We start from the raw sequence: 25,210 nt of genomic DNA, 5'->3' as shown, positions 1-25,210 counted from the left end.
AAACTTATGAATATTTCATTTTGTAGGAGAGACTGGTGCACGGGTGGAAGCCAGAGTCCAGGACAAATGGTAAGTAGTTGTCTTGACGTTGACTTTCTCGAACTGATTACTCAGCTCAAAGTTCAAAGCAGACCTTAGTAGGTATTAGGAAACGCACTGGGATTATTATCAGATATTATTGTATCTATCTCGCATTGGTAACATAATGTTTTTAAAGTTTTTACATACATAGATGTTTGAGTATGGAGCCTGGCTTAGTTCATTCAGCTGTTGACAGGGGGACCTACTGTACTGTACTATGCCTGGATGAGTACTTTGATTTTCAGCCCAACTCCTCCCCTTTGTCTATTCAATGGTTAGCCTTTAGTTTATTATGATGATCATATTTTTAGACTTCATTTCATTACATTTTAACATAAAAATTAATGTCGATGAAATGGTTAATATAAACATGAAATGGTTGCATGTACATATTGATGGATTTGTATGACACAAAAAATATCAAAACATAAAACATAAAATTTTGTCTGAAATTAAACTAAACAGTTAGAATTTGAAAACAGTTTATCCCTGAAGAGTGAAAAGAATTAATCGAACTGCTTGTTGCATTGCCTTAAATTCCTGGTATTCATCCCCAAGTCTTGCTCATTATCTATCCATTATTAGCTCACCTCTTAGCAGAGGTGAGCTTATCCCATACCGTGGCGTCCGTCGTCCGTCGTCGTCGTCGTCGTCGTCGTCGTCGTCGTCCGTCGTCCGTTAGCAGGGCACGTTTCGTAACTGTTAGAGCTATTGAGTTGAAACTTGGTACACATGTACCCTTATGTAATGACACCTTGGAGACCAAGTTTCGGTCCAATTCGTTTCATAGTTTGGCCACCAGGGGGCCAAACGTTAAAAGTGAAAATATGCAATATCTCCCTTAATAGTAGTCGGGAAATTTTGAAAAAAATATGGTAGGTACTTCTAGCAAAGGTGCATCATATATCCTCCGGGTTTTTGATTTGACCTCCTTTTCAAGGTCACGAGGTCAAATGGTGTAAATTGGCCGTTAGGATGTAACGATGGCACGTTTCTAAACTGCAATGACTATTGATACCAAATTTGGTACACATTCACCCCTTAGTCAGGTGATCTCAGGGACCAAAGTTTGGTCCAATATGATTCACCACTTGACCACCAGGGGGCAAAATCCAAAAACCTTAAAAATGTGATTATTCCTTAACTTCTTGCCCGATTGCCACCAATTCGATATCATGGGTACATCTAACCACCATACAGTATATGTCACACAGGTTTTTAATTTGACCTTCTTGTCAAGGTCACAGAGGTCAAATGGCGTAAATTCGCCGTCAGGCTGTAACTATGGCACGTTTCTTAAATGCAATGACTATTGATCACCAATTAAGTACACATGTACCCCTTGGTCAGATGATCTCAGGTACTGAAGTTTGGTGCGATCTGATTTGCCGTTTGGCCTCCAGGGAGGGGCCAAATCCTAAATTCTTCAAAATGCCATTATTCCTAGTAATGACTTGCCCGATTGGCACCAATTTTATATCATAGGTACATCTAATTCTAACAACCATTCAATGTGTCACCCGGGTCTTCTTTGATTTGACCTACTTTTCAAGGTCACAGAGGTCGAATGTACTGTAAATTGGCCATTTTGGGGAAATTGTAATTGCTTGGACCTACATCAAACCTAACACTACATGACACAATACCATGCTCTTTATCCATCTTTCCTCCACGTGAGGTGAGCACAATGGCCCTGGCCATTTCATTCCTGTAAAGAAACAGCTTTAGTCAATCAGTACTCCCTTGTTTATCCTAATGACCAAATTACTACCCTAACAATCGAGACAACACACTTTTTGAATATGTTTGTTTAGAAAATAAAAGCCTTGATTGGCTTACACAAATCCTGACAACTTTTGCGAAGACTCTGCTGTTTGGGTGTTTCAGAATGTGCCAAATTCACACGTAATTGGTTGTAGTTTACTGGATTGTCGACCTAGCATGCCAGGGTGTCGTTAGTAGGTGAAGAAGATGGCGGCTAATTTGCATTATTACAACGCCATAGACGTTAAGACTGACCCAACCACTGTCTCCATCTGCTCCAGTAATGATGCCTTTGTCATGTTGGACCTCTTTACCTGCGCTTTTGTTCACAGGTCTATGGTACAAAGGAAAGATGGGGCGAAATTACATATTTCCTGTTCATACCATCCTGGCCAGTATTGTTGTGTAATTATTGCGTCACCGCACAGAGCGTATTGTCTAAATTGTTACGGATTTGTGATCTCATTTTATACTGCAAAATGAAAAGGATGTGTCCAGTGGTTTTGGGGAAGTAAAACTCAGCATGATGTGAGCACATGAGTGATTGCCCTTCATTTGATGAAAACAAGTTTTTGAATCGGTTTTCTGCTCTTCTCTGATTGACTTGACCTCAGTTGTCCCTCACATAAAGAATGAAAGGGTTAATTTTGTTAACACATAAAATCTGGAATATAACTTTCACGTTTTATTTCTCAGATAATTTTGGCACTGACTTACTCGAGCAGTTTGTTTCAACTGTTCACTCTAAGTGCAAATATCACGCGAAATACTGATGAATTCTTCAAATGACTACAGTGTTGTAACAAGGGAATAAGTGTTCATTTCTGCGCCTTAATGATGGCAAGGGTAATAGTCATTCAGCATGCGATAGCTGTTTCTTGTTGTCTTGTGTGGGTCTGGGATGTCTGCACATTTAACCCTAAAAGAATGGGGCTCTTCCCCCAAAAATCATCAATCATCAGATAAATGGTATCAAATGGAAAGTGCTGGTCATGTTTTCATTGAAAAAACGTGGTTGTTTTTGCGATGAACTGCTTGTCCAAACTGCCCTTAATACCTCTATAAGGCGGTCCGAGTTCTTTGGAACAAAAACACAAATGACTTTGATTTGTCGCACTAAAATATCAAAAATTATAAAAAGAAGATTTTGTGAGTCTTTAAAATCACAGCATCTTGCCCATAAGAGTATAGGGAGAGGATATGAACGCTTTTTGCGTATTTTGCGACACATAAATTTACAAAAAAACCAACCTTAAAAAGTGGGTAGCCTTGCGGCGTGTTAGTGTCACGTCTTATGTTGAGAGAGTAATCGTCTTGGAGACGCATATGAACAGTCTTCCTGTTTTATTTGTATTTTATGACTGAGAATGTGCGCAAAATCTTTACCGTTGTGCAAATAAATGATCGTTTGGATCATTTGTCATGGTTCTCAGATACCACCATGTCACCACCTATCAGCTGGAAATGGGGTTAGAAATGAGGCAGTAATGATGTCATTATTCATTATCTACTAATATTGCTATGTTCACAGATTCAGCCTCGTTAAAGACATTCTAGTATACGTGCCTGCCCCCCTGTGGCTGCGATTTGCTCTTATCACTTGATCATTCAGTATGATCTGATCAGATGTGACTCTTCAGTGATATGACAAGACTGAAGGTTTGTTTGGGGTCTCAGTTCAGAAACAAAATTAATAACCATATCGAGATGAGTATATGTAGGATTTTGATCAAACCGGTAACTTTTGTTCATAGATGTTTTCTCAAGGGTCATAAGGAGGACCTACAGGAAAAATAGGTTACCAGAATCCTGAGGGCAAGAGAGGCATTCTTGGTATGGAAGACCAAGCCCTCCAGCAGACTAATTTCATTTAGTGCTGTTTCATTCTAATGACCCAGAATCCTGGATGAAATCAGGGTGTGTTTTTAAAAGATATTGCCCTTGTACTGATGTTGTTAGTGGGGTGTGTATCATTGAAGCAAAAGCGGTTGTTGGTTCTCCTGGAGGAATAATCGGGAGATATGGAGCTCTCCACAGGTGTGAAAACTGATGAAACATTTATGAAACGGCAGACGAACAGTAGCGGGCGATAATAGGAGCTCACTTTATCTCTCCGCCGAGATCAGCCGCAGAAGCTTGATGACTCAGCTATTGTTTTATCCCTGCTAGTTGCCAATGAATGAGCATTTACAGAATAATAATAATGGATAGAACAGCGGTAGTCATGGTATTAGAGTCATGGGGTGATATGAATAAAGACTAGCAAATGCTTTTACTTCAATTTTGTACAGAAAGGCCTAGTGTAAATGTACATGGAGTTACAGATAAAAGCATTTACTACTCTTTATTCATATCACCCATGGGGAGCATTGGTTTACATAATGGATCGTAATATTTCCGATTATGTCCTCCTGTCTTCTAATTGGATTAATTTGTCAGATTCTGTGTTTAGTAAGTGCTGGAATGTGAGACTAATTAAATGATTCTGTTGATATATTATGTAAATATATTTGAATGTTGTTCGCAATCCATTCAGATATTGGATATGATTATTTGATACTAATGCATTAGTTATGAGGGAGCGATGTCATATTATTATACATCCCTGATAGTAATTCTGTATAAGCCTAAAGATGCTTAGAATATGAAAGTATCTGATACTCAATCCTATCAAAACTTTCTGTGTCTGATAGTGATACTATTTGAAATGTTGTGGTTGTGCTTGAAATAGTCATGTTTACCCATTGATTTAAGACCAAGCAACATTTTGAGGCTGTATCCCTTGTGTAATAATGTATTTTCTCAATTTGGTGTCTTTGCAGGTACATGGGTACAGTGACAAAGGTCAACAAAAAAGGAGGAAAGATGAAAATCAAGTTCGACAAAAATCCAAAAGATAAATACGACAAATGGTAAGTGGTACAATGAAATCTTTGGACCTTGCATAAAAAGCCGCATCACATCTACAGCTGCATATCTTTGTGGATGAGAAATTACTTCTCACAATGACGAATGCTGTCATATTAAGTAGAGAGGTGTCCTCTCCAGCTATCCTACTCACCCAAATTCTTTCAAGACAATTCATTTGATGATTTTCTGACTGGCTCGTGAGTTTTCAATTAGTTACAGAACTCAGCTGCATCCTGGGCAGTAGATGAGGCTTCACGAAAACTTCTTTGTGGCTGTTCTCTCAAAGATATGTCAATGAACAACATTGGTTTGAGATTCTTTCTTGTAATTTCTCAGGAATGTAGCGACTTCCTCCGATAGCATGTCACACGAGTAACACTCGCTCATGTCATGCGATGACAAACAGTGTTCATTAACTCTGTTGTGTCCCTCATCCGAGTCTTCTAAAGGGCAAAGTCAACATGGAAGTCATGTAATTTGGCATTTACACTTGCTCAAGTTAAACCAAAGGACCTTTAATCATCTCTATCATCAGGCTATTTCATCCTTGCGTGGGTTTTTTGTTTCTCGCAGCGAATGATAGTTGGATTTTGACAGACAATAGGAAATAGATTCCTGCGTGGAGGTGAGTTCCCCGGCAGTCAACTGCCGGCTGATCCCAGCATACTCCGGGTAATATCTGAACAGTTTGAAGTGGTTTTCTAATCATAAAGCCCGATGTCCTTTTGAACAGAATTTAATATCCTGAATGGAGGCTGTGACCCCTCAGTGCTTCTCACGACTAAATTTACGGCAACATTGTCAATTATGGACTCGCACTCTTCTGCTGCGTAGCAAGGGAATCTTAGCTTCTGGGATTTGATTTGGCAACGGCTGAGGATGAGTATCTTCGGTGTGTTTTGGACCAAAGACTGAGTGAATCCGTGCTGATTGAGGTATGACTTGATCCTTTGCAGACGATGTGAAATTGAAAGCTTTTGAAAAGGCATTCTGCAACATCTTTCACATGATGTAAATAGCACCTTCGTGAGCAGTGCAGGTTTTTTGCGGGAATGGCCAGGCAAACAAAAATGTGCCATAGTAGCCATATGGCACCTGAAATCCACTAAGAAGTGCTTTTAGAAAGAGTTTTCAATGCATTTTTATTTGAAAACTCGACAGAAACAAAGCTGAAAAATCTTCTTCCCTTCCTGACCAAAGTCTGAAAGTTTTGATAGCTTCCCTGCTTGATTTGTTTGCTGATCTTTATGGTGAAAATGTTCATGTTGTTCTGTGAGCGGGCTTCATGGGAGCAGACTTGGACACCATATTTTCGCCCCTCAGGGGGTGTAGCAGATCTGCTATTAGCGATGACATGCCCAAGTAGTGCCTCTAGCATCGGCCATTATTCTCCCATAATGTTAAAGAGATGTAAATAGCTCCGTTGAATAGGCAATGATAAGGGCTTTGATGGCATAAACAATAAACCATTCAAAGTGCTATAGAGAAGTCATAAAGTCACCTCGTGCCAAATCGCCCCTTCTCAGTTAATGTTTACCTTACCTATGTTCCACTCGGCTCCCTGCCATATGGAGAGGAGCAGCGGGTGTTTTTTCTCAATTTGCCAAATTTCATGTTCCAAAAGCGTTTACTTACTGTGAATTGTTTCGAGGCTGGTTTATTCAAGCTTATCATTATGCTGTCATGTCCCTGACAGGTTGGTTATTTTCGAGCAAAATTTCTAAACAATGGCAGCATTCTGTTCGGTCTCAAATACTCTTCCTTTCGGCTTTTGGTGAGTTTGACTGCCCCTGAAGGTATTGCTTTAGAAGATTAAGGAAGTATTAAAAACAGGGTAAATTTTGCCCAACTTGTGGGTTTTGCAACCATCTCAATCATCTTTTCACAGCCAGGATCATGTGTGTTTTCCAACATCTTCCAGAGATCAAAGTTGTCTTAGTTGCTGGGAAAATGTGAAGTAGCCTTTCCCCGACTAAATTTCGAATTATACGACCTGACCACATCTACACCTGACCCCACCAGTGTTATACCGCAGCCCCATAAAAGATGCTGGTATCATTTTTTACTCGGGAAGTATGGATAATTAGGGGTTCACTTTCTCTCTGTCCCCCTTGTCAGTATTGTATTCCCCAATGTGACCAGGAAAAGCAAACAGCACTTAAGTGACATCTGGCCGCGAAGATGCAACTCCCAATAGCCCCTCTGCACACTTGCGTCACACAGAAAATTATACCTCCATATCTCAGCGTTGAGGAGAAAAATTTTAATTTCGTGTTACACCCATAATTTTGTGTAAAGAGGTTCAATTCTCTCGTGGGTAATCTTGGTGTTTTCATGCCCTGATTTTGTGGAATTTTTTATGATTTTATTTTTTTCTTATTGTATGTCGAAGCATTGTTTTCATTTGTCATATTAGTTGGCAGATATCTTGAAGTCACATTGTCTGCTCATCTCAGCCAGTTTTATGGAACATGTTGGCTATCAGATCACTACACTTCAGGAATTTGCTTTTTTGACAATTTCCTTTGACTGTTGTAAGCACTTTTCTCTGAAGTAGGTATCTTGATGATGAGTTGAAGGAGCAGATGCTCGATTGGAGTGTCCATGTTGAGATACAAGATCATTCACCTTGATTAATAACGATTCCAATCTCAAATATGCTTCTATCAAAATTGGATCATGTGATTATCTTGATCTGAGAGCAAACTGCCCCAGGCCATGTGTGATACAAAGTCAAAATCTTCCCATTTTCAATTGTCCTACTTGTACCATTGGTCACTTCAGGTTGATTGTGGTCATTTGAACTGACCACAACTAGTATTCAAGCGACATTATCATTTATTTGAATGGACAGTTTTGACCAGTGTTATTACGCTGACCATAGCCTCGAGCTTGTCCATTGAAAGTGTGCCATACACACCACATGCCAGCTTCCCTCATCATCCGACTGTCAGTTAAATTTCATTTGTGTATTTTGTCATATTATATCCCTAATATTTTGAAGGCCGGTTTCTGCTGAACAACATCCCGGTAGATTTAAAAGAAACATCCCATAAAGTGCCGCACAAGTAACGATTTAAGGCAGCTGCTCTGTACAGGGTGTCACGCCGTTTGGTGTCTCCTCTGATCAAGGCAGGGAAATAGCTGTATCAGAAGAGATCATCTTCTTACACCCCCTCATTAGGGCATGTAGGAAAGAAGAACATCTCTCTGCCATGTTGTCCACAGGCTATCATTAACTCAAAAGGAAGCAGTGCTGACATATAATGAGCCAGGCATTATTTGACGGTTCCTTTATCAATTTTTCGTCAACATTACAGAGCTCTTTCACAGCCTATTAGCAGCAAATTTGAGGATTTCTGCAGATTTCGATGGTAATACTTGAATCAAAGTGGCGAATATCTGTCGGCGTTTCCTGCGTCTGGTGGATCAAAGTGAGAAGGGATGAATGGAAGATGGGGAGCATGTATCTGGGGTAGTGTCTCTGGATCAATTAGCTCTCACGACGTATTGTCAGAGGCTGACACTCTCCGGCTGTGATGTCGCCAGCTTGTCTTTTTGATTGGCGATGAACGCTGTGTGACAGACTCTTCCTCAGTTTCTCCTCAGCTATGATCATTGTGGAGGCATGTCGATGTTTACTTTGACTCCTGATGATCTCGCCACGGGTTAGGAAGAAGACTCCATGATCAAGACACGCTCTCTATAATATTTCAGTTTTTCCATTTGTCCCTTGATGGGTCAAGTATTAAAAAATACTTGTGCGTGTAGGTGTTAATTTAGAAAAGGTCGTTCTATGAAATACTTCGCAGAGATAACAAATAGCCCTTCCTTTATCAGGACTTTCCCTAACCCAGGAAGGTGAGGCTATCAATCTGCATCTAAAACAATGTCATTATTTGCCCAGATGACCATTTGTGTACTCTTAACATTAGATCTCATTGTTATGATGATTTGAATCATATTCATATCTAAGAGGTGAGAATTACTGTGGTAGATATTTACAATCAAATCTTGCATTCATTCGGGCGCCCCGCAGTGAATAGTTTAAGAATCACTTAATGTCATAGTGCCGTCCATTAAGGCCTATCTTATGATCGATCATCTCCCTGGTCTCTTCTGCTTGCCTGCGGCTACCCGGGCAAACAGTAGACGTCTCACCCAATTACGCGCCATCCAGGACAATTCAAAACAAATTATCAGCTATCATCGTTCATCCTGGGGGAGACGGTCACCTTGAGGATGTATTCTCGTGAGCGATCCCATCATTTGGGGGGAAAATCACTATGCAATGCAACGTCTGTCCACCCTCGGCTATCCCATGGGGTCTCATCCCCCGTTATTTGCTCCTGGACGTGTTACCAAAGTCATTATTTGAAATCTGTCTCTGTTTAGATTAATTTGTGTCACGTTTCTTGGTCAGTTTCAGCAAGATGACTTGGCGAATCGACTGTTTATTACTCATTGCCCCAATTTGGCTCCATCATTAGTTTCGGTTGTTTTTAAAACTTCATTTGTCAGATTAGGATTTATCTTTGATAATGATAGCAAGAATGTTACATAGGGTATTGAAAAGTATTTTAAGTCTGGTTGTTTCAAGTATTCAGCTAGTCCCTCAAAATGGAATAAAAAAGTGCTTGTTTACAGTAATTCAGTGTGCCTTATCATATGCTACAGGTTTGATAGGCAACACACTTTCTAATGTCTGCCTCTATCTTCAGTTTGACTTTTCATTCCCTTCAGATACATTGTACCCTTCAAATTGCCTTTGTCATCAAATCCTCTTTCCTCCTCGCTGACTCCGCTAGAAATTTGACTTGATACAAACATGCTAATGTTGTTGCTACAAAAGTCTTGCCCGCTGTCTGACAGATGTTCGACTGTGACTGCTGACATGCTCCACCTCCCACCCTTTCCTCCCCTCTATTTACACCAATTATTGCCATTCTTCTCAAGCAGGGCAACTCGCTCTGACCACCGCCCAGGTCACACAATATTATACATCTCACATGTCACATGAATGTCATCTGAACAAACTGTAACTTCTGACATCAGCTTCGTTGTTAAACTCCCTCACAAGGTTAACCAAATGGCGTATTTTGTCTAACAATTGCAAAGTTTTTCTTGAAGTCAGCTCTCCTCATCCCGAATGGTTTTAATACAAATATCTAACTGCCAATCCCGCTATATTTCAGGTTTGATGAAGGAAGTGAAGATGTTCGAACCATTGATGCAAGCTCCACAAAAGTAAGTCTGAATTGCAACCTGTATGTCTGCAGTTCTACAAATCAATACTTAATATCAATGAGACAGACCTGCTTACAAGGAGAAATTCTGTTTTGAATTGATAAAAAACATATTGTGGGACAACTGTCCAGTTGTAACCAGAAACCAGGTATCTTGTAGCACTTGCCGTTTTGGCAATCTCAGAAAAACTACCACTGAATGGTATATTTCTGAACAAATTCTTTGTTTCTAGGCAAGCGATGGAACTGCCATGGATGCTGAATCCACGTCTGCTGTGACCGCGGCCCCACCATCTCCAGCGTCTGAGGCGTCCCATGGAACAACAGCCGAGACCCCATCCTCTTCTACAGCCAATAATGTTGGATCTGGCCAAGCCCTGGATGAAATCGCTGATGGATACAGGTCAGTTGACACATTAATTCAGCCGTCCAAAAATCTGTGTTTTGTCACAGTCACTTGAAGATAAAGTACTCCTCTTAGTGTATAACCTGTTCAGGAATTGATATCTGTGGAACTTTTTCTGGAAATTTGCCTGGATTTGAAGACATTTGGAAGTACACAACAATATATCTGGTATTACCAGTCGGAATGCTAAGGTTAAAGCACTTACGGTAGCTGCTTTTCTGAGTTCTACTAAAAAGTTGCAGGATTGATCTGTGAATAAATGTAAAGTGCTTTGAGAATGTTGTACAATATAAACCTATATAGCTCTTTTAAAAAAAAATTTATAACTTCTATTACAGGACATGTTTACGATACTTCTTACCACCACAGTGGCCACAGGAGAAGGAGGATATTGCCAACTTGAATATGCAGGAACTCGCATCGTTTCCATTGGACGAGTTCTTTGATCACTATGAGAAGGGACTACGGAAGGTATTAAACTTCATTACTGGGTATTTTGAACTCATAGATAAATAGCTTGGCCAAAAAAGGCTAAGGTCTAATAATGGCCTGTTCAGTAATTTGCTGTTCTCTTCAGTTTAGTGTAAGTTTAAGCTTGGTATTGGATGTGAATGTGTAGTAGCCTTTATGGAATCACACCACGTACCACAGCCACCCTGTGCCATGTTATAAAGATCTAAGGAGTTCCTTTATGGTGACATTGTCACCCCATCCCAATACAAATCACCCAAAGCTAACTTCACAGATTTTACCCCACCGTTGATTATTGTTTCATCTTCACCTTGCGGAGGGATGATGATAATAAAGTTTTACGAGAATTTGATCAGAAATGCAACTCATGATGATCTTGTAATAAATAGAGTGATAAAGGGACAACATTATCTCTACGTTGTTGATGATCTTCCCGTGTTTATGATAGTCAATTTAAACACTTTACTGCTGAAGATCTTGGAGCACCATTTGGGAGAATGTGAAGCAATCCTACTTTGATTGCATTAAAAAAGTCAAGAAATGAATATGACCAGATTTTCGGCCACCAAAGGGCTGGGCTGGTGATGTGATTGTCGCTTCTTGCTCTAAACAAATCCTTAACTGTGTCGTATTTTCCTTCTTCAGCTGGTGAGCAGTTTCCAGAATGATGCGGTCACCAAACAAAAGGAGGCAGAAGCTGCAAAAACCAAGTTATCTCATCTCAGAAAACTCATAGCTAAGTTATTGAAGACAATAAATGAGGTAAAGTTGTGGCTAGTTCTGTTTTAATTTTTAATAGGCTTGGTGTAACTATTGCTATTTACTGTGCTAAAGTGTCTTCCTGACCTCTGCGTCACGCGTTAAACATTTTCAGTTCTTAATAGCTGTTGGCCTGTTTTGCATCGCATAAATTACACCCATTTTTGAACATTGTTCCATTCTTGCTTCTCTGATTGGTTATTTTCTCGTGTGAATCATTCACCGTCAGTTAATCATGTTGGCGGCCAGGGACACGATGGGGATATTAGAACATGGAAAGTGAAAAACTGTCTCACACCTGACCGTATAAGTCATTTCCCAGGAAGTGTGAGGAGAGTATGAGAGGGCGCACGATACGGTGTGGAGTGCTAAATTCTTATCCCCGTGGTATAGCGTGGTAATGATCACAGAATTGCATCCATGGAGGCGCATCACTCTTGGAGCATTGGCGTGAAAACCCGGCCCAATTCGCACGATGATTGGGTTTAAGCTGATGGCACATCTGCAGTGTCATCGATTTTGACAGTCTCGGCCACCATAAACAGCTAGCGCACTAAGCCATTAGTATTTTGGCACTACAGCGCTTTGACTACAAATCATCTTTATGTGTTATTTCACGATTATTGGCATGCCTTATGGTAGTGAAATACAACGACTTGGTGGAGACTCCACCAAATCCGTGTGAACATTTGCTGTTTGTCTACTCAGCCGACCTGGTGAAGTAACTGTGAGAATTCATGTCAGGTCCTGTTAATGGCCGTGTTCACCCTGGGCTTACTGAGCAGAGTTTTGGCAGGTTTTTACAAGCGCACAATACGCGGGCAGATTACTGTGACAGCCAACCTGATAATACCTCAGTGGTGGTGATTTAAGAAGCTTACTGAATAACAACAGATAAAAACATCTTCATGGTATGATTAAAGGCACTTGTGGCTTACATTATGACCAGTCAACTTTTGGTTTGGAATTTTTTCAAAATTGTCCACAAGATTAGCTACGAGATTTAAGTTGAAAGATTAAAATAACTTGTAGGGAAAAGTTGATGTTGTGCCAGTTAATCCAGCATTTCTCCGTCTACATTAGTTTTTTCGCCTTTCCTCATGAAGGTATTGAACGACAACAGCTTAAAATATTACACCGCATGGAATAACTTAGGGATTATTATAACAAGTCAAAAAGACTTGTTGAAATATCAAATTTTTTGTCCGATTGTTTTTGGATACAAAGTGTTTGGTCTTCTTGCAACATAATGACATAACATATGCTGCCATATTCGTCTTGTTGAATTGCGATCTCTCATCTTTCACTTTGCAACATGGGCGTGTTTGCCGACCCTCTCGAAAACATGACGTAGCATATCAAATCAACAGAGAAGCGTGCGAGATAATAAATTGGTGGAAGGAGTAGGTCGTCTTTCATGGTGCTATTGTCAGTTGGAGTGGAGTGTGCCAGTTACAGGTATCCTTTGTCCATCTCTCTAACAAGGGATGAATCGCAACTCCATTGATAACACCACAACATCTTTTATCACGTCTTGAACATGCTGAGATCGCTGTTTTCTATTCACTGTTGGTGATTTATACTGCATCCGTTTTTATTCAGTTTTTCCTGCGCAAAAGATGCTGTAATTTATTTATTTGTTGAAAGTCTCTTCTCTGCTGGCTCAGTGATGATATAAGTTGCGTCGTTGTCCTGTTCGTGAACTGAACATTACCTCACACCTGCTTTTGTGTTCAATGGACTACTTGAAAAAGTCAGGGCATTTTTGGATGATATTAATGGGCTTCTATTTGCCTGGACTTCCAAAGAACAAAATTTAATGTTTCCCATTTCCTCTTTCAAAGATTTTGCTCCACAAGTTGTTGTCATGCTGCCTTGGCACAGTTTCCCTGTTCTGAGAGACGATTTGGTGGATTTGTATTCGAAGTGTCGTATCTGATGATAAACCCTATCATCAACTTCATACACTCAGAAAGTTGATGATGCGATTTTCGAAACATCTTGGATGAGATCAGTTTAGAGAGTTGGTCCTGTTCTTCTCTTCTGCCGTGTCACCATCTCTGATGGCTCGCAATCAAAATAGAGAGACCTCTTCCCCTTTAAGTAGTCATTCACTGATATTAATATCACATCTGACAACTGGTCTAAAAGACAACAGTTGCATCATTGTGTCAACGCTGATCAGTCATGTTGGCATCTGCCTCTGATACAAGAAGTGTCTTTTGAAGCAGTTTTTGCATGGTTTGACAAATCTTAGGCCAGGCAAAGGTTGTTATTTTGAAAGAATCTCCTGATGGAAATTTTTTTCAGTTCTCACAGTGTCATTAATCAAAAAAAGAGAGAAAACATTTTCCTTTCTAACTCATTTTCTGTTGTGGCTGCCGACAGACTTTTCAAAATGATCATCTTCTTGATTTCTCTGATGTTCTTTAGACAACAGACCCACTGTGACTAAGGCAGATTCAACACATTGAACTAATATTTACCCAAAACAGACTGTCCGGCTTGCAACTCAAAAAAAGTCTGCATGATGAAGAAGAACTGATATTTTCAAAAAATTTAATATTTTGTTCCTTTTTGGTTTGGCATGGATGGTGACTGATAATGCACCTTTATAAATCAAACTAATGTCCGTCACAATGAAGTGCCAGATCATTCTGAGATGCGATATGAAAATCGACCTTGACAACATCTGTCCTTTTGAAAACTGAAAGTATGGTTGGCGATCCAGTTAGAGTTATGGTGGCTCATGAAATTCAGTTAATAAGTAGTTGGTATGGAAATTAATGTGTTTTGTATTTTTCTTGTACTATCAAAATTGGCTTTGAAAATAGGAAAATGGGAATTCAAAAGTTTAGAATTTTCTCTTCTTAAAAAATCTCTTCCTAATTCAGTATCATAGGTTAGTAGTAATTCACTGCGACTATCAAATGATTACCAGTTGCAAGTTGATATACAGGGGCTTATAGGAAAAGGCAAAGGAAGCACCAGCTGTCCAGGTTTATCATCCACTATTCCTTGTTTTTTTCGCTGGCAAATTTTTCTTGAAAACTGCAGTCAACTCCCATTAGTGATAATATGTTTTGCTCTCATGTCAGAAGTGTGTTAATCAGTTTGCTTTGAATACAAATGGGAAGTCGAAGATCATTAGTTTGAAATATTCTCGCTAATACCCATCAAATTTCTATATATTTCCCCAGTGCTGCGGATGCTAATTTATGAGTTAGCGTCAGTCGAACACTCAGCTGTATTCTTGCCTCATTATTGTACCATTGGCGGGTAGAGTGTGGCATATGGGGCCATCCCGCTCTTCTCCAGTGTAAAACTGCTGTTAACACCACATAAAGCTGTCACCCAACTTGCCACCTCCAAAAACCAGGAAAAACTTCCATCATCAAAAGTTGCTCATCGCGCAAACTGCCAGTGCTTCTAGGTGTCATCTCATCATTCATCGAGTCATGGATTCCAGCAATGCAATTTAGATTCCTCGCGATCGTGTAAAATTAGCATTACCAAACTGAGGCAGTGGGTCCCCTGGGTATCGGTACCAGCGCTGTTATTTCCTTGCCGCGGCATCTTAGGCCCTGAGCATTCATCTCGTAGACAAATTAGGTGTGATTCCAAACAAGTTGCCGAGGATCCGAGCGCTGCTGCCAGAGTTTTCACACCCGACGAGACAATGACCCAGGCAGTCTTGCATGACGTGTTTTTATTCTCCCGCCTTGAGTCCCAGGAGTCGTTCACTGTTTGGGATTACTTCTCATCTTCTTACATAGTCAGGAAGACGTGATAGTCGTTACCAAGGAAGCTTTGAGATATCGCAGTTTGGTTTTGAACCGTTTGAATTCAAGGTGCAACTTTTGCTCGTCTTTAAAATGAAAATGTGTATGTTGTCTGTATTTGTGATTTTGTACACTTTAAAATGCATTCAATCATTTGAATGAAGTTTGACTTAAATGTGTCAAGTTATTGACTTGCTCTAAGCTACGATATTCTGATTGGGCTGTTGAATATTGTGGTGTATATTGTAAGCGAAGTGCACAAAAGGAGATTGGCTATCACTAAAATAATTCATTGATTCAAATTTGTGGCAGAGAGTGTTCTAGAGTTGTGTTTCATTCTTGACTGTAGCCCCGACATTTAAAAAAAATTTGATTTGGGGAGGGTGACTTAGTTCAACTGTTGAAAACAAAGATATTTTGGATTCATTCGAAGTCTCCCACCTATATAAAAATATTGAAAAACTGTGTTTGAAAAATCAACCAACATCATCACTTGTATTGTAACTTGTAAGACAAATTTGATCAATTACTGTCTTGATTTTGAATTGGCCTAAGCTACCAACCCGTTATAATTCCTCTATTAAATGATGTACTTGAACACCTCATTTGTTATGCATGTTTATTAAAAGCGGTCGTTTTAAATATTTACATCCAGTGGTTGTCAAATGCTTTATTCATGTGCACTGGTGGCACAGCGCTGAAATTGTAATGAAAAGTTAATGGTGCGTTATGTGGCTGGGGAGGGAGCTCACTCAAGCCACTAAGACCAACTTGCTTCTCTCTTCCTCAGCTTCATTTCAACAGTTAAAAACGCCCATCAATTTACGATGTTCCCGCTTAATATTTCCAACAACGGTGCCTGAAAAGGCTCGTAGTCAGTAATTCATCATGGTTGATGGCTGCGCTGTTGGTGCATAAAAGTGGTTGCCGGTCGATTAGTTTGCTGGCAGACGTCACTGTGACAGGTTTGTGTAGGCCTGTGATGGATAGGTTGCTTCAGGCTACCCCAGTCCAGCCACCATCATCCTCTTTAAGAAACTTTCTTTCATCCGTGAATGGTTCACTGTAATTTCTGACGATCCCAGATCATCAGAAAAAGTAGTTCGTGTGTGTGCATCTTCTGCCGCAAATACACCCAACCTTCCCATTGCTGCTTTGTATTTTTATGATCTCCTAAACTTTGGATGTTTGTCCAAAGTAAGAGACACTCCATGTCAAGGATGAAACCAGTTTAATTGTCGCAGGGGGTCCAACAATTATGACTTCCTTGCCCAAAACAGCGCTAAAGAAAGTTGTGTCGGACACATCCAAAGGGTATGACCTGAAAGACAATAGTGACAAGTCATTGTTGAGTTGTCATCCCTAGCAGGTCCACTCCTGTTAACCTGTGGCAGCGATGAATCTGCCCCCTTATCTCAAACCTCTCCATTGTGTCTCCTTGTAGATCTCCTGGTGTAGATAACTGGACACTTAGCGCTTCCATCTTGCTACATTGAGAAGCCTCCCCCCCCCCCTTTACTTAAAGATTTCTAATGACAAGTGTGACAACCTTCCAACTTCCTCGTTGTTTATTCAAAGCTGACCACAAACTCAACCCCGGATCAACTCCGGAGGAGTGAACTTTCTTAAGGACACTGCAACCTTTTGTGTGAAACTCTTACACAAATATCATTAATTGTCTTTGTGTTTCATGAAAATTTACATCTTGTTTGTTATTGATGCTGTCTGGGATGATGTTTTGCTTTCTGATGGCTAAACGATTGCCTCAGCACACAATAAGGCTACTCCTTCTTGTTTAATCTGTGTAACCTCCATGTGACCATGTCTCTGAACTCTGTCCATATCATGAGAGGTTATTTAGTTGTGGTGCACCAACAGGTTTTAATGATGACATGTTTGAGGTGTGAGTAGTATGTCTTGTAGTCTTCTCATTGTTGGTTTGAGGGCCTGTGGGAGTAATTTACTTTGAAATATTAAAAATGTTACAAAGGAATAAGGGCTCCGTGGTGTACGCTGATGTAATGTCACAGTCTGTTGACAAGTAAACAATGTCTTAAACAAGTCAAGTATTGTACAACCCGACTACTCAAGATCAGGGCGATGAGTGCAACTTCTTCAATCCCACTTGATAAAGTTGTTAATCGGTGCTATTTGAACGATAGCTTTTTGGGGTGAAGTTTGTAAATGGCGTTTTAACTTGTCAAGTTAGTTGGGAATAATCCGCAAAAAACATACACCTAAGTGCGGTCAGGTGTTTTTGTGGATTGTGGGGAGTTCCCACCACTTTGGGCTATGTTTATTTCTAGAATTATTTAATTCTAGAAGTGAAGTATTTGAATATCATAGATCCAGAGTAACTTAGAGATTTTATCAGGACACTTCGATGGGTTCACCTGTCCTGTTACAGATTTAATGTTAAAGGGACATGTTAGTTTGACTGATCAATTGAGTTAAATAATTGTCCATTTCATGTACATAAATTGATTGCCAAGGTCCTGACACTTTGTGTTGTTCTTTTGTCTTAGGACACCAAGTCTGATACATTGCCGTTAGACCATGTTATATGAGGAACAAATTGAACAAAAACGGGCTCATATATCATGCTGGTATGATAATCTTCTGGAAAGTGGTGGATCACGCTACTATTACACATTAACGGTTGATTAGGCAGCGCGGAGGAAGGTGTCACCTGATCTTAGGCAAATATTGAATAAATGAGAAGCTTCATTTGATCTAAACAATTATTTGATTGGTTTTTGACGAAATTATCGAATTTGAGAGGTGTGATGGTGAGCAAAAAATATCATGTAGTGTGAAGTTGTAAAATGCATTTGTTTGAGCTAGAGCACCATTTACAATATTATATTTTGAGCTATTTTGATCGTGCTTATAACCAAATTTTCACTTTGAATTCTTAAGAGATGATTTGAATACTACTTTGCCTCATGTTATTTGGCTCTAATTGTGTCCATTCGTTCATTTTCGTTGGCGACTCCTTTTGAATTTTTCGCGACCATCTGTTAATAGACACGTCCAAGTCAAAAATGGGAACATTAAAAAAGTTTTAGTGAAGGGATTGTTTTATAAGTGACTGCGCATCTAGTTAGTGTCTGTAAGAAAAAACCTTGTTAATTGGGCAAAGTTACTCGTACACAATGCTCTACCAACTGGCCACATATTGTCATTCTTAGTTCAGTAAATAAATCAGACGGAACTATTGTGCAGCGACTCCTGTCATCATGACCACGGTTTGCGGCACGTCTTCACTACCTGCTGGTGGAGCACCTACTGATTTGTCTTAAGGCAGGACAAACGTGATCAGCCATGATCTGTTTCAGATAAGACCGAAACAATAACACATGGCCATTACATTGTCGTTTTTTATTATAAATCATAGAGTCGCAACATTTGAAATGGTTTTAATGAATCTTGAATTGGCTGTGTGTGCGATAAGCTGGTATTTGTCCGAGTCAGGACGGGCTAACAGATGGAGAGAGTTTGTGCCATAAGAGACGGGATCATCGGTGCATCTTTTCTACCCAGAGGGGTACATCTGAAATGAGGGTGGCGAGAGGGAGGCTTGGTAGTTGCCGCCTGAGTAGAATGGCAGAGGTACCTGAATAATGACTCTATGGGATTATTCTAATGTGATTTAAATGAGTTGTCTGCCTCCTTGTTAATATATTGTGATAAAACTTGCAGTGAAATATCATGTTTCCATGTATTCTCTTCAAATATTGTTCGAACATCATGAAATGGTATTTGTCACATTTAAAAAAATAATTTCATGGTTTTGACTAGCAGAGTCTGGCTCACTAAAACCAGTCATTCTATGGAACCTGTCAGCCATTGAACTCCATGTAGTGGTCAGTTCTTTATTCTTTAGAAAGGTACTGTACAGGCTTGGGGAAAAAATGTGAAGTGCTTATGTTGCACAAAATAAAGCACTAAAGTATATAAGATCCTAAATTTATTTTCTATTATGAAGTCTGTTTCAGAATGTGATGGGCCTGGAAGCTGAAGAAGTGATGATAAAAAATTTGATTTATCAATTAAAATTTTTCTCATATTTTTTTCAGATCCTTTATAACATTATCATGTTCTCTCATTGATACATGTAGCTGTTGACAGTTATGTTTTAAATTGTTTCTATATTGGTATCATTGCAGGAATTTGAAATTGACCAAGAGAATGACACGGATCAAGTGGATGAACTTCTGGCTGCGTGTGTTAAGCAGGCCATGCAGCAGACAGAGTGATCATAACTGCCCGTGAAAATAGCGCTATATCAAAATGTATGCAGCTTTAAGTTGAAAGAATGGCATCATGATGATTTTTACCCCAAGGGAGCTGTAGGTTAAGAAATCGAACTGGGACCTCATGAGCACTTCCGCTGTGACTCTTAGCCATTCATTTCTAATGATATTGGCAACAGAACAGTGTATTAGGCCGATTTCAGGATAAATTGGCATAACATGAATGAATGAAACGGAACAGTGATCTCATTATGTGGTTGCTGATATTCACATATTGTACAAATAATCTCCTATTTTCATAGAAAAGAAAAAAATCATATACATGTACTGTATATACTCGGGGAGAGTTTGATGTTGTGTTGCGTCAGAATCTCATCTGATCACCTGTGGAACATGAATGATTGACAGAGAGTACAGTATCCATATGTTTTGGGAGAGACAATTTCTTTCTCTGGTAAGATGGAAATGGGGGGATCATAATTTTGGTGAATAGACCAAGAAAAAGTTTACAAATTTTGATAGTCTCATCTCCTACATACAGTTTAAAATGTGCGGTGGCACACAAGATAATGAAGATTGTTGTATAGTGTATTTTTATCATCATGGAAGTACACATCATTGCGAGAAATCATGGTTAGAATGTGAATTTTATCTGTATAACGATGTCCGACCTGATCATGAAAATGATTTTAATTAATTTGAACTTTGTATATAATTGTTATAACGATTATAAGCGGCCCTGAAGGCATTGTTATTCTTGGGCGCTTTCTGCAGCATTTTTCCTACGCTGCACACTTTCTCAGTCACACTACGCATTCAAAGCAACAATGTACAGTAAGTCTGGCCGATGACTGATGCCTGTGGAAATTCTGTAACAAAAAATTGTGGTAGCCCAGGTGTACAATGACCCTTTAAGATGAATATTTTTAGTATGCCATAAGACTGGAGGTACTTTATCTGAGACGTTCTAAAAGTGCTTCAGGTTGATGGAGGTTCAAGACAAGTAGTAAAATGCAAAATTTTTGTAGAAATGTGTTCAATTCATGTGTAGCGTATCAATGCATTGCATTTATATCTGCTCAGGAGGGGGAAAGGTGCTACTTCTGCTGTCCACGAAATTTGTTGCCAAAGGGCGCCACAGTTTTGTGCTGAATAATGGGAACTCTTGGTTGTTGAGAGAGAAAGGTTTCACTTCAAATGGAAGTTGATGAGAACATTTTCAGGGCAGCAAGGCAAAAAGGGAGGGCATAAAGACATTGACCTCCGTGAATTTCGAGCCCTGCCTCTGGGTGAAAAAACCAAATGACCCTGAACCTCGAATGCTGTTTTAGTGATTTTGAATTCCCTATCGAGGTGAAAGTGCTGAATGATTCTTCATTATAAACAGTTTAGAACAACACGTAGGGCAAATTTGATTCAGCTGTGCCCATATACATGTATGTATCAGATTACACACCTAACCAATTCATCAAAAGCATTTTTTCTATTGACCATTTATCCTTGGTGGGTGTATTTGATCCTATCATCGTTATGATATTTCTGTTGTTACCAGTTTTAGATGAATGTGTTTAGTAAAGTGTTGTATAAGGCTCTTACAATTTTAAGTCTGACTGTTGACTGCTGGGTAATTTCTCATCAAAACCATTCCCAGTTTGGGATGTCGGAAAAGACAATTGTTTTAGTAATCATCCATGAACAAAATCAAGTTGATTTCAGGCCAAGTTCAACTGCTAGCTGTCATATTTTGAAGCTGATAATGCCATTTTGATTTTTACCTTCTCAAGTTAAAGTGATCTTATCCTCGCCCTCTGGTTGTGACTTTGTCCCAATAAAGCCAGTTTGGTATATACATGGAAATACAAATGTAAATGCCACTAAGCTATGGATGTTCAGTTATACTGTAACTTATACTGAAAACTTAATAGCTCATTAACCATAACAAGAAGTAAGTGACATCTTTTTACAGCCAACAAAGTAGTCGTGGAATATTTGCAAGGAGGGATTAGAATACTTTATTCCTCCACGAGTCTGTGTTAAGGTTGTCTTGGTTTAGAACAACCAGGCTCTGGATTTTCCTATGTACATTAGATTGTAGAATGGAATACCTGCTGTTGGTTCCACCCCAGATAGGTTCCATTCTCCTGTACATTTTGCACACAATATTGTTGATCAATGTAATTCATTTGGTACCAAGTTTGGGGTGGGACGAGGCTAAAGTAGGTACATATCATTATGTGTACAGTGTCATGTAGTCTTGTCCTTGTTCTGTAGGTCTTCTGCTTATGTGAATAAAGATGGTGGCCACATTTGTAATACCAGTTGCATTTTAGCCAATAAAATATGAAAAGAAGTTATGTCCTTGTTCAAGGTTATTTGACCCACAATTGTGTGGCTCTCAAGGACTTGGACTGCTCAGGGGTCAAATTTAAACAGGTTGTGAACAATAACAGAACAGACTTCCTGCAGCACCAGCCACAGGTTGTGAAAGACCAGGGACAGCTTGGGGTTGTTCGAGACGGGGACAAAGTTGTACAAGACAGGTGAACAAGTTGTGAAAGACGGGGGTCTATTCCTCCTGTTACACCAACCACATGTTGGGACAGATAAAGGACATTCCTCCTGGTCTATCAGCCATGAGTTGTGAAAGACATGAATATTTCTCCTGCAACAATGGGGTCTTCTGTGAAAGACAGGGACTAGCCATTCGTGTTGAAAGAAGGGGACTATTCCTCCTGCTACCTCAAACAAGAGTCTTCTCCAACACCAACTCAAGTTTTGAAATTTAACAGGGGACTATTCTCCCTGCTACACCAATCACAGGTTGTGAAAGCCAGGCAACGTACCACTACTCCTGCTTCACCCAACCTCAAGTTGTGAAAGACAGAGAACTATACCTCCTGCTGCACTAGCCACCAGTTGTGAGCACAGTGAAGTACCTACTGCTTCTGCACCCAGCGTTGGGTTGTGAGCGACAGGACTATACCCCCAGCTTCACCAAATAAAGGATGTGAAAGACGGCCTTTATACCTCCTTCCCCAGCCACAGGTTGCAAGAGACAGCTATAGGTTGTGATGGACAGGGGACAAAGTTCTGAAAGACAATGGGCTATACCTCCTGCTGCACCAGCCACAGGTTGTGAAAGACTAGAGACTCCACCTCCTTTCCCATCAGCTTTTAAGGTTTTGAAAGACAGGTGACCAAGTTGTAACGGCAGGGGACTGTTCTTCCCGCTGGGTTGACCTGTTGTGAAAGACCAGTGATGCACCAGCAATACATGAAGTTAGCAGCTTTGTGAAAGACAAGGGAACAGGTTGTGAATGACAACGGACTACTCCTCCTGTTACACCAGCCACACGTTTTGAAAGAAAGAGGCCTATTCCTCCTGCTTCAGGAGCCACAAGTTGTGAAAGTCAGTGGACTTGTCTTCCGCTACACAAGTCGCAAGTTTTGAAATTCAACGGGTGACTATTCTCCCTTCTACACCAACCGCAAGTTGTGAAAGACAGAGAACTATACCTCCTGCTGCACCAGCCACAGGTTGTGAGCAAAGGGTTCATACCTCTTCCTTCGGCGGATAAGGTTGTGAGGAATGGGTTCAAAGTTCCTACTTCTTCAGCTAGTGGTTGTGAAAGACAGGTGTACCTGCTTGGTTGTGAGAGACCGGGGGCAAAGTAGTGATGAAAGACAGGTGACCGGGTTGTGACAGAGAAACGGACACCGTGCTACACCTGACACAAACAGTGAAATACCAGTGACAATGCCTCCCTTCTTGCCTGCTACTACAGGTTGTGAGAGACAGAGGACCCAGTTGCAAAGGACAGGGGGTGAACCTGTGATTTGCAAAGGACAGGGGGTGAACCTGTGATAGGCAGGGAACTATACCTTCTACTACACCAGCCGCCATTGTGAGAGACCGAGGACTATGCCTCCATCTTCACCAGCAAAAGGTTTTGAAAAACAGGGGACCAAGTTGTAACGAAAAGGGACTGAATATTCCTCTACTACCGGCCGCAAGTTGTAAACGACAGGAGACTATATCACCGGATGCGAAAGACTGATACTTATACCCCATGCTTCAATAGTTACGGGTTGCGAGAGATATGAAACTATTCCTCTTGCGACATTAGCCACAAGTTGTGATAGACAGGGGACTAGTACTCCTGCTACATGCACCGCAATACAATGGACTGTTACTCCCACAACACCCAGTTGCTGGTGGTGAAGGACTGGGGACTACTCCTCCAGTTAAACAGCACATTGCGAAAGAAGATAGGGCACTATCCTGGGTTTTGTTACACTCACCCCCAGCTGTGAATGAACGGGGACAATTTCACCCATTACACCACCCACAAGTTGTGAAAGGACAGGGGACCATTACTTCTGCTACACCAGTGGCTCAAAGACATTGGACAAGACCACCTTTGGGGACTATTCCTCTTAGTTGACCAGCTACAGGCGGTGAGACAGTGATCAAAGTTATAAAAGTTATAAAAGAGACGTGACCAAGTTGTAAATGACAGGGGTATATTCCTTCTGCAACACTAACCTCAAACTATTAAAGAAAGGGGGCTATTCCTCCTGCAAATTCCAGTCGTCGAAGGTTGTGAAAGACATGTGACTATTCCTTCTGCTACACCAGCCGCTCGACAGAGGACAAGACCACCGGCCGTGAAAGACCGGTGTCAATACCTCTTGCTGCCACGCATGTCACTTGTTGTGAAAGACAGTGCAGTATACCTGCAGCTGTACCAGCCACGTGCATGTTTAGATGACAGGGGACCAATTTGTAAAGACAGGGGACTATCCCTCCTGCCACGGACAGGAAAGACATAGGACATCCCTCTTGCAACACCCAGTCCCAGTTTGTGAAAGACAGGGGACTATTCCTTCTGCTACATCAGCCACTCGTTGTGAAAGACAGCCGACGAGACCACCGGTTGTGAAAAGACGATGTTGATAGCCGCCTGTGGTTTGAAAAGAGAGGGAGCTATCCCTTCCTCCTTGCAAGATAGAGGCTTTGAGAGACAGAGGACCTGGTTGCCAAAGACAGTGGATAAAGTTGTGCTAGGCAGGGTACTATAAGCCTATACCTCCTCCAACACCAGCCGCCAACTGTGAGGGACCGGGACTATGCCTCCATCTTCACCAACTTACTCACTTACTTTCTGCAACGTTGTGACCCAGCTCGTCATCATTTGGCTCCATGTTAATCGGTCGGTCGCCAGCACCCGCAGGTATCCATCCACGCCGATGGTCCTTGCGTCACTTCCATCCACCTCATCCGGTGTCTCCTCCTTCTCCGTGTCGCACCCGTCATACTCGGATGCATGGCCAAACGACATCAGTCACCTCTTTTGTAGGAGCAGGGAAATAGTGCGGTGGTTGTCCAGTCCTAGCTCGGATCACTGTATTCCTGGTCCGGTGGAACCACAGAACCCCCAGGATCCTACGGAGGCATCGGAAGTCGAAGGCGTCTAGTCGTCCCTCATCTACCCGAGTGGCTGCCCATGTCTCAGATCCATACAGATCTTCCCC

The 25,210-nt window shown here is 40.8% G+C and overlaps 1 protein-coding gene across 2 annotated transcripts in view; it reads left to right on the top strand.

Annotated features, from left to right (window-relative positions):
* The window catches only part of LOC135503059 (ATPase MORC2-like), a 36,800-nt gene extending 14,775 nt beyond the window's left edge, over positions 1-22,025 (top strand). For both annotated transcript variants that reach the window (XM_064796356.1, XM_064796348.1), the window contains 7 exons: positions 27-69; positions 4,668-4,757; positions 9,951-10,002; positions 10,235-10,404; positions 10,746-10,878; positions 11,524-11,640; positions 19,589-22,025. In XM_064796356.1, the coding sequence (XP_064652426.1) occupies positions 27-69; positions 4,668-4,757; positions 9,951-10,002; positions 10,235-10,404; positions 10,746-10,878; positions 11,524-11,640; positions 19,589-19,678 (695 nt within the window). In that variant the 3' untranslated portion in view covers positions 19,679-22,025. The remainder of the gene's footprint in view (positions 1-26; positions 70-4,667; positions 4,758-9,950; positions 10,003-10,234; positions 10,405-10,745; positions 10,879-11,523; positions 11,641-19,588) is intronic.
* The last annotated feature ends 3,185 nt before the right edge of the window (positions 22,026-25,210 follow it).

This window comes from Lineus longissimus, chromosome 2, assembly GCF_910592395.1.
Source record: "Lineus longissimus chromosome 2, tnLinLong1.2, whole genome shotgun sequence".
Taxonomy (NCBI): domain Eukaryota; kingdom Metazoa; phylum Nemertea; class Pilidiophora; order Heteronemertea; family Lineidae; genus Lineus; species Lineus longissimus.
This window is presented reverse-complemented; position numbering and strand designations above follow the sequence as displayed.